Consider the following 11,057-nt stretch of genomic DNA (forward strand, 5'->3'; position numbering starts at 1 on the left):
CAGAAAATGGTGAAAACCTGGTTGTGCTAGTTTCTGTCATATCTTGGAGTATCCAACTTGCCTTGTAAAAGACTAAACCGTCCCTTACTTTGTACAAGGCAGGTGTCACCAGAGCGCAGAGCTAGGACATGGGTTTCCTGTGTCTGGCATTTATGCTTTAGTAGGGATGGCATATTTGTGAACACCATTACACGTACTGGCCTGCAGATGTAGGACCTCACTGGCAAAACTCAGGATTTAGGTTTGAGGGTTGGTAGGGATCCTGGGCAAACACCAAAAGATGGATGGGTGATGGATTTTCCTGTTGCATGAGACAGGCTGCTGCCAACCATGAGCCTGTAGTGAAACCTACACTTACCCACCATATGTGGATGAGGTTTTCTCTCACTTATGCCAAATACTCCAGCTACCATGGTTCCAGAGGATGCAGATGGATGATTTTCTGGTGTAATTGACCCGAGGCATTTTGGCCTAGTATTTTTTGTAAGTCCAGAGTGTTCCAGTTAATTCATGTTCCAGAGTAATGATAAACAACTGAAGATGTCTGGAAGGATTTTTTAAATGCTGGAGAAGGCACATTTGCCCTAATATGCTGTCATACACCTCCTTGTAACTGGTTAAAAAAAGTAGTATGGGAGCAGATTTTCTGTCAGCCCTCCTAGTCACAGCTTATGTGCATAGCCTGGGATTGTGAGAGTGCAGGGATGTTTGGCATCTTTGCAAACATTACAGAATATATCAATGCTAATTGATGCATCTTCAAGATACAATATTCTTTGTCATTGCTGAAAATTATGTGAATATCAAAGTGAAGACTTTGATTACATAGTTTCAATTTCACATACAGATAAAGACAAAATTAACTTAATAAGATTGCACAGCCTAAATAAAGACAATTATTATCCAGAATCATTGATGTTACATTCTAAAGAGACTTTGCACCTGGTTGTTTGGAATTTCATTGACATCACCGTCAGAGATATTTCACTGTGACATTTACTTTTACAAGTAAAATACCTATCACTGAGAAGGCTCCTGCTCACTTGGAAGTTAAGGTGGAGGATTTCAGTGATGCAAGGAAACTACAAGGAGCATTGGGGTAAGTCTTTTACAGAGAAGTGATTTCACTCCATTATGTAAACTGCTTTCACTGAATCAGTGGATGGAGGTACAAAGTATATGTTGGGTTTATATTGATTGTACAGAAAGTGGATTTGTATAGAATATGTTATTCCCTGATTTGGGATAGTTAATGATTCTACCTACGTCCTGAAATCCCTTGCTAGATGCAATTATCTTTTTGCTGGAACATAGATGTGGACTGATTGAGTCTATAGGTATCAACTCAATCTGCAATAGATTGTTGGAAAACAATATGTGCTGAAAATGGGCTTTCAATTTATGGTAATAATATCCATTAATTGTGAAGTACAATTGAAACTGTATTCATTTCATATCCTTCTGATTACCATGAAAGGCATAATGCAATATTTTAATGGAAACAGGTAATCAAATTTTACCTCCCCATAGAAACAGACCGGTTGTTCAAAAGGAACTTTTGATAAATGGTAGCTTGAGTGAAGCTATCCATGCACGCTGAGAAAATTTTACAAAACACAGTACAAGAAATATTGGCATTAAGGACCTAAGCTTTTTTTTTGCTAAGAGTCAATGTCGTAAGTAAACCAACAATTCACAAGTAATAATTACAATGCATCAAACGCAAATGAGAAGCATAGGCAGCTGTTTAATTTGCTAATAAATAGTTTAATAAATGAGCTATTTTAGTCAGTAACACTTTTAATGCTTCATTAAGAAATAATAGAAAAATAAAATACAGCAATAAGTAACTTGTACTTTGTACAAAATCTCTTTACATCATTGCTTAGCAGATATTTGCCATACAGCATATTCTGTGTGAATAAATGTCCTAGATTCAGACACCACAATTCTACCTGTCCACTCCCAGCTTTAGAGAGCTGAAACTCTAATTACTATTAACTCTAGGCATGCTGGTACATTATGGAAATTTTACATTAACTGATATTTGTTTAATGAATAACTGCAGTCGGTCCACAGATTGTTTTGTTTTGTTTAACATTTTGAACAGGTTTCTGTGTTTGCTAGAGATCAACTGACAATTTTACAAATCACAGAAGGCTGACAAATATTTGTACAACATTAGCATTAGAGACTGGTTGCAGTTGAGGGCCGGCTGTAAATTGTCGCTCCAAAGGTTGCAGAAGTGACTGAGTAGGTAGTAAAATGTCAGAAGATTGGACATTTAGGATCACTTCTGTAGCCAGCACAGAAAAGCCTGAAAACCTCAGTCAAAAATTACTGTACCATTGGACTTAGCTAACCTGAAGAATAAATAAAAAGGAAACAGTTCAATTGTTTTGGTAAGCAAATTGTTTATAGCCTGTCCTTAGTTCTGATGGTAGGGAATTGCCTCTGTTCTTATTCACTAATATTATTGACATTATACTATTGATTACTTACATCAATTGGTGGATACTAATGAAAAGTATATAGAAATATTTCATATATTTAAAAAAATTCCTAGCCATTTTTAGTTACTTTCTATCTGCTGTTCAGGCCTTTGACAATCATAAATCATTTCCTCTTGAGACAGCAGGCAGCCAATTTACTCTCAAGCTTCTGTCAATGGTACTTTGAAGCTGAGTAATCCTGGTGTATAATAAGCATGACCTGGAGTCACTCATCTTCCAATTTTCTTCTGGGAATTTTTTCCTGGGAATCATCTCCCAGGTTAAAATTGGGAGATTAAATTGTAGGAATTATGGAGATAAACCAATACTTTACTACTTAGAAACACATAAATATCTTACCAATACGTAGAATCATTTCAGCCAATCACTATGGCCCAAGGATATGACAAAGAGCAATCCACTTTGCCATAACATTGGTATTCTGGTTGGATCACAAGAAAAAGTCTTTGTAAAGTCAACAAAAGTTGCATTCCTTCTAACAGATCCTTTATGTATCCATAAGAAACTATTAAAGAGAAAACTGAATTTTACCTCCTCTTTTAATGAGGTAACTGATCTACCTTACTTTTCTTTCTGCATTTTTATGGCTGTAGTTTATGTTGATGCATTTAAGCAAGCATTCAGGTGAATAAGGAATATGTAACAATCTTAATTTTCTGAATTGTTTTAATCTTAAAACCAAAATATTAGCTTTTGAGGATGTGAGGATTGCTATAAATATAACTAATTTGTTTACTTGTTGCTGAAAAATTCAATACAAATTTTGAGCTAGGTAAAAACAATAGTATCACAAGAACATAAAAGCAAAATACCGCAGATGCTGGAAATCTGAAACAAAAACAGAAAATGCTGGAAAAACTCAGCAGGTCTGACAGCATCAGTGGAGAGAGAACATTTTGATGGACTCGAAACGTTAACTCTGTTTCTTTCGCCACAGATGCTGTCAGACCTGCTGAGTTTTTCTAGCATTTTCTGTTTTAGTATCGCAAGAGCTGTTGTTGAATAGAAAGTCTGCATTAGTATGCAATACAATGAAACCTGTTAGAAATAATCATCTTTCAGTATAATGTCAAGTGGTTCAATTTCAAAAGGGAATTGAATAAATGCCTGAATGGGAAAGGTATTGGAAAAGTGCAGGGAAGTGGGATTAATTGGATAGTTCATTTAAAGAGCTGGCACAGGCAGGATGGGCTGAATGGCCTCCTTCTGCGTTGCATGATTCTACGATAGAGGCTACGTTTGCTTTACATTGCTGTTGCTGACAAAGGTCAGTGTTGGTGGAAGTGTTGAAAGTTGAATGAGGTACTTCTGCTACCACTAGCAGCAGGGCAAACCACTTCACCTTTGTTGCTGATGTCAACAGACGCAGACTAACAGTGCAATCACCCCTGCCAACTGACATTTTTTTCTGACTATGCCTGACTTGAAAGTTCAATCTGGGCAAACCAGAAATCCAGCTTTCACATAAATGGTTCTGCAAAGATCTTCCTGAGCCCAAGGAAATCCACAACCAGAAATAAGGATTGCAGTTTGCAATTTTTATGCAACTGTACACATGCGAGAATACACAGGCATGTTAGTTTATCAGTTAGAACTAGTGCTCTGAAATCTGCCCTGTAATGTAATTGGTGAGTACTCACACTAATGACTGCCAAGACCAACAAAAAAATTGATGAGGCTCAGTATAGTATAAATACAGCAAACCTCGAGGATTCATTGGTAGCATTGTGTTCATATGACCAACATAGACAGATGATCTTCCTAAACTTGTCTTGACCAAAGATGCCTATTTATTAAATTCGCTCATAAAGGTGAATTTCTTTGCAGATTTAATGTCTGATACTGTTTACTGAATGCATATTTTTAGCTTTAAGCTAAAACAATCAATCAATATTAATTTGTGGGAGCTCCAGTGATTTTTCAAGTGAAGAGTCTGTTTGCTTGCTCAGTCAGAAAAGCACATAGACTGAACCATATAAACCAAGAAGGCTCAGGTTTAGATCTTGGTCTGTACTGGGTTAGCTGATCCCAGGCACAGTGGGTGTGCTACAATTGACCTAAGTACCACACTTTGCTGTGGATGGGGAAAATACATCAATCAGGGTTCCTGCTCTTGATCACCTTTCAGTGACCCCTCTTGAGAAATGTGCACGTAAGCCTATTGGGTGAAGACAGAAGCATGTCCGGTCTCACCTGATTGAGCAGCAAGCCTATACTCTGTTCAGGCTTGTACAATGCCACTAGTATGAAATACTGGAAAGCTGATGATGCTCATGAAACTATCACAATAAAAGGCTTTGCCTTCAGGAGAAGAGAGGATAAAACTGGAAAAGAAGTACACAACAACAATCTGATACTAGTAGAAAGACTGGTTTAACAAAAATGACGGGTAAAACCAATTGCTCTAAAACACTAATAAGATTGAAAATTTGCTGGTTCCAGCTTGAATGAAGCACTTGTATTAGGTTAGCAGAAAATACTCTTAATAGATGGTGAAAGATTGCATTTTCTCTATGTTAATACTTTAAAGAACCTATAGCGCTGAAAGAGAAGTGTTTCAAAGACTGAGTTAAAAAGTCAGCACCCTAATGACAAATGTAAGTTCTGTTTTTAAAGAGGAAGCAAAAGAAATACCGAATCCAGAGGATAAAAAGCATTACGACAAAGAATTACTTCTGGATCAATGATTTACACCTGCCAGTATTCAAAAGTCAGAGGGACTATCAAAAGTCAGCAATATTGTTCTTGACAAGATTAATCAAACCAGGCCAAGGATATAATTGTCTAACCAAGGACATGGAAATGCTGTGAAATTTACAGGAGAGAGGAGATTTACTATGGCGTGTAATGCCATAGTAAAGCAAAGCCACTAGCAGCGAAACAAACTCTCAAGTGTATGAGAGGAAGAACTTTAAAAATCGACATGAAGTGAATTTTAAATCATAACTGTTACATGTATTTGGTTGATACAGGTTAAACGCTGAGATGCTGCCAAGATGGACCGTTTAATTGGAGAATGTGCCAGCATGGGAGTGAATGTTACTTGTACCATATGTAGTAAGTTAGTTGTTAATGTGTATAGAATTTTTTAAAGTTATATTTTGGACAGTGCTTATGAAAATTTATCACAATGGTGATGATTTTTCGTTCTTTGAGGAGAGGTGTTACAATTGAGTTTATAAGATTGTTATGTTTTGGGAGTGCATCTGTAATTTAAGGTAAAATGAAAGGGGTCATGTGACCTGTTCTGAAGTCTGCCTGAAAGCAAGCCTGGGTGGTTTAATAGTTAGAGATTAATGATTGTTTTACAGGAAAGGAGGTGCAAGGTGACAATAGAGACAATGGCAGCAGCCTGCGTGCTAACAGGGAATAGACTGGGAGTTTCCAAAGTCAGAACAGTTGTGCTTTAAAATGTCTATTTAGTCCCAAGATGAAAGAGTGTTGTAAAGAGAGTTAAAAAAACATTTCTACCTGGATACAAGGCCATGTGATTAAAGTTGACATGGAAATGGGCTTTGAGAGGGAAAGGGTTTCTAAGACATCCCCGAAAATTCAGACACAATTAGTCTGCTAGGATCTGGGAGTAGGAGAGCAGGCATCGGCAGCAAGATGCTGTGGTTCACCATGCAGGAATGCAGATGGGAGCTTGTGCTTGGATTGGAAAGACCAAATAGTGAGGAGTTAAAACAGGCTAGAAGATTCACCTAGATTGTGCTAGAGGAAAAATCTTTGGGGAAAAACCACACTGTGAAAGACAGTTCCGAGATTAAAAGTTCCCAAGCTGAGAAAGGAAAAGTACCCTCAGGAGCCAAGAATCAATTTGGACTGGTTCTGGGAAAACTGAATGTTGACTTAACGGACAGTGTAACATATACCTGATGTTGGGTTTTTCAGTGGTGTTAAACATTCCGTTCTGTAGTTTAAAATATAAGTTGCCCACAAAAATAGCGTTTAGTCAAATAGTGATTTTAGCTTGTTACAGTAAATGTCTTAAAATGTGAAATTCGTGACATGTCAACCATTCAGCTATTAATTGGAAGTTTAATTTCATTTTTTTTAAGTTATCAGTCTCTATGGGAATTGTACCAAATTTCTTACTGAGCAAGTCCTCCACCAGTAGGTGTGTACAGACATTTGTTGAATATTTATTTTCATCATTTTTTGACAGTTATCAAAATTCCTTGCCTGTGCTATGCTTTTCTAATGAGATTATCCTTCACCAATCCACACCTTGTGTCTCTGCACTGCTCCATCCAGTGAGTGGGCTGAGTATAAACTGATGAAATTCGCCAGACTATAGTTTAATTTGAGTTGACTGCCATTTTGCAAACTGAATACTCCAAGTGATGAAGCTACCAGCTAGAGAAATAAAATAAAACAAACATACCAGCCCTTAATATTTTATAGTGGGAACTTTGAACTTGAAGCGGGATTTGGCTAGATGAGGGAAGGGGTGAGCGTCAAACCCCTCTCCCCTACTTGGACATTGTGACTGCAAAACCATTTTATCTCCTGGGCCTCATCTGAATGCTGCCATAGAAGTTCAAGGCCACCAGCTGTGGCTAAGGCAGGTTCATTGGCAAGGAAGTTAGTTGTGGGGAGTGGGTTTTGGGAGGGTCTCATGACAGGGAAGGAGGAAACCTGAGACAGGAGAGGTTTAAACTTTCTCAACGGGGCTCAGAGGAGCATCTATGTGACTATGCCCTCACAGAGAAAACAGAAGTAACTTACATGCTTGGACCTCTTCTGGTCCTGGATCCTCTGCCCATTGTAATCACAATGGGAAATGGGAGGGAAAGCCAGAGAGGTTCCCCTGCTCAGGCCAGAGTTGAACTTGAAGTTGGGTCCTGGTGATGCTATTGGACCCCAATCTGCATGTTAAAAGATGAATCCTGCTGGCTTCATGCAGGGACCCTTGCCGCCTGCTTGGAAGAAAAGTTAGAAATCGAAGGTGGTGTAATCAAGGTGGGATGTCTGGGGTTAAGTCACTAGTCTGATTTTAACTGACCGCCCAGGGAAGGATTAAAATTACACCTTAGAACTTTTCCAGAGGATTCATGTAATAAAGCATAATTTTGGAAGTCTAAACTACAATTGATTTAAAGATTATGGTGAGCTGAGGGTGGCAACAGTTATATTTGCAGGCACAATCTCTGAAGTCTAGGTGCATCAATGAAAAAACTGATTGCGGATTAAGGCTTGATGGATACTTACTTATACTGAAAGACATTAGACCGGTGATGGCATTAAACTGGTAATTACAAATTATTTTCTTCTGTAAAAATATACCTACACACATCATAAGATTTGTTCTCAAACAAGAAATGAAATGAGTAATGCAATGCCCGCATCTATTCCCATGAGTTAAATTGTAAGATCTTTTAATTGTGTAAGCCAGTTCTAGACTCAACATTTTCAAATGCAGTTGATCTCTAGTTTATCCATATACTAGCATACCAAGAATTAATTTTCAAAAATGAAAAGAAAAAACAAAAACCTTTCAAATCTGTACAGAATAAATTACAAAAAGAACATAGTAAAGTCAACCTTCTGATTGCACATTTGATATTAGCAGCTAAACAGTCACAAACATGGAAAAGAGATTACTTCTCAACCTATAACTCTAAGGGTATCAATACTGTTGCAGCCACATGGCTATTAGAATATTACCATAAGAGGTATCCATCTACACATGAACTCTTCTTTAAATAACAACGGGGAAATTGGCAATTAGTGTGTGTTAGACTCCACTTCATTAGCAATAGATTGTTAGCTCTACGGGTAATTAGTTTGTAAAGTTTTAACTAAAGGATGGAAACTTGTAGAGGATTAAGATTCATGTTGAAAACTTGTCCAAATGAGGGAAATGCCAACTATCAATGTCTGATGATATTTTCAAATAGACAAAGCTAGGCATTGTAGTTATAAAATGTCCTCTGACTGAAATTGCTGAGATACAACTAAATAGCATTTATAGAGCATTCACACATGAAATCCTTTCTCCTGTATGTGGAACATGTGCAGTCTCAAAGTCTGTATACTGCTCACTATTCGTCTCTGATGTCCTATTAACGTGACCCCAATTCTTCTCACGTCACTAGAACAAAACAAAGTAAAACTGATGTGATTTCATAGTATGCTAAAGGTTTGAAGTTCATATGAAAAGGTACCATCAACTGTGACCAAGAAGGTACCCTTCTTGTGTCGCAATCAGGAGTCAACTACCAATTGAGGAAAATAGTAATGAGTTCAAGTGGTTTAACTCAATGTTTTATATTTGAACAACTTGCAATAAAGAAAACATATGACATGGATAAAGAAAACAGAAATGACACTACGGTTATTACTTTTCCATGTTCCTGCACGTACTAGCATCCAAGATTAAAGCACAGGAGGCTAATATTGAACATTAGTGACAAAATCATATAACCTGTGAGTATGTTAAAAATTGCCAACTAATTTTATGGCAATTGGACATTTTGAGAATGAATCCACAATTTGCTGCTTGATTTGTCATCTCTGACCTCTCCCTGCTTATCAGCCTCAAATTTCCATCCCCTGCACTCCATGTATTTTAAACTCACCCTCCATATAGGGAAAGGTAGAGATAGAGGTAGAGAATGGGTAGAGATATTTGAAGTGTGAAGCAAATGAGAAGGGGAATGGAAGACATTCATATAGCAGGGGGTTGTTGGAGTGTATTAAGTTAAGGCAGTGAAATAACAAGAAGCATCTCCAAGGCATAGAGTATGGCAAATTCAGAAATGGGTGGGGATGCGACCTATCTGATCGAGCCCATATTATTTTGTAAATATTAATTTTTAAAAGCAATATTTGCTTATAGTTGCTCATCTTCATAAAGCAATTAAGCTCCCTAATGATTTTTTTCATAGAAAAATGGAAAAAGGGGAAGAGAACCCTAGAGTAAACTCGAGATCAGTTGTTCTTTTCTAATTATTTACTTCGAGGTTTCCAAATACCAGAATGCTGACAACACAATGAATAGTAATATACATTAAACTGGGTGGCAATGCTAGCCAAATCTTACTCTGAATGTAGACAGATCAGTGGACCAAGAGTAATCTCCAGTAATGCCCAAACACATTTATAACAGCTTCAGGTAATAGTCTAGACCAGCTAACATTTGCATTGCTTCCACCATGGTCAGTAATTAGTTGCATGGAACCCTAGCTATGAAGCAACAAATTGTAGGGTCAAGCTTGTGGGACCAGTTGATTATTGCTGCCCATCAATTTTGTATGTTTGATTTCATTACAGGGACGGAAAGACACTGTACAGAGATATAGACAGGTTAAGTGAGTGGGCAGCAAGGTGGCAGGTGGAGTATAATGTGTAGAAGCATGAGGTTATTCACTTTGATAGAAACAACAGAAAAGCAGAATATTTTTTAAAAGGTGAGAAACTTGTAAATGTTGGTATTTAGAGGGACTTGTACAAGGAACACAGAAGATTAGCATGCAGGTACAGCAAGCAATTAGATTGGATTGGACAGTATCGGAGAAGAAAAAAATCTTGCTACGATTATATGGGGTTTTGGTGAGAGCACATCTGAAGCACACAGTGCACAGTTTTTGTCTCCATATTTAAGGAAGGATAAATTTGGAATGGGAGGTGGTACAGCGAAGGTTCACTAGATTGGTTCCTGGGATGGGGGCGTTGTCCTATGATGAGAGGCTGATGAAATTGTGCCTATATTCTCTGGAGTTCAAAAGAATAAGAGGTAATTACATTGGACCATATAACATTATGACAGGGCAGATACTGAGAGGTTGTTTCCCTGACTGAGGAATCTAGAACATGAGCACAGTCTCAGAATAAGGGGCTGATCTTTTAGGATGGAAATGAGCAGAAATTTCTTCACTCAGAGGGCTGTGCATCTTTGGAAATCTCTACCCCTGAGGGCTATGGATGCTCCATCATTAAATGTATTTAGGGCTGAGAGGCCGGCTTTTGGTCTCTCAGGGAATCAAGGAATATGGGGAGCAGGCAGTGGAAAGTGAGGTTGAAGCCGATGATCAGCCAGATCTGGAGCAGTGGAAGTAGTGTGTTAGAGGGTGATGCCAGGATATAATGTCAGATTCTGGTGGATGAGAAGACTAATGATGGGACATCAATATTGGTACGAATGGGAGAGAAAGGAATTATGTCAAACTCTGTTAAAGACCTTAGAGACATTCAACACAATGACAGATGATTCTCCAAAGCAATCAAGAACAGTGCTGTAAGTGTATATAACATAGGCATAATCACCCATAGAACAGTGCCAAAATCATTCTGATGATCATGATTAGGCCAGAATTTTCAAGGTAATTGAAAATTTGAGAATTAACAATATCTTCATTAAGATAGGAAAATACTGATGAAAGGGCAATAAATTGATGGTTTGAGGTATCGTTGGGGAGGAGGTGTTGGGGGGGGTGATGCAGGCGGTAATGCAGTGAACACAAGCTTATTTTAAAATAGGAAATGTGCACTGGAAAAAAGAGAGTTGAGACAGGAGACAGAGAGATCTGGTGGTGCACC

The 11,057-nt window shown here is 37.9% G+C and overlaps 1 protein-coding gene across 1 annotated transcript in view; it reads right to left on the reverse strand.

The window, feature by feature from the left end:
* Nucleotides 1–7,875: 7,875 nt before the first annotated feature.
* Nucleotides 7,876–11,057, reverse strand: part of epha6 (eph receptor A6) — an 832,733-nt gene continuing 829,551 nt past the window's right edge. The window contains exon 17 of the mRNA XM_078559784.1: nucleotides 7,876–8,610. Coding sequence (XP_078415910.1) covers nucleotides 8,496–8,610 — 115 coding nt within the window. The 3' untranslated portion in view covers nucleotides 7,876–8,495. The remainder of the gene's footprint in view (nucleotides 8,611–11,057) is intronic.

This window comes from Cetorhinus maximus, chromosome 16, assembly GCF_964194155.1.
Source record: "Cetorhinus maximus chromosome 16, sCetMax3.hap1.1, whole genome shotgun sequence".
Taxonomy (NCBI): Eukaryota; Metazoa; Chordata; class Chondrichthyes; order Lamniformes; family Cetorhinidae; genus Cetorhinus; species Cetorhinus maximus.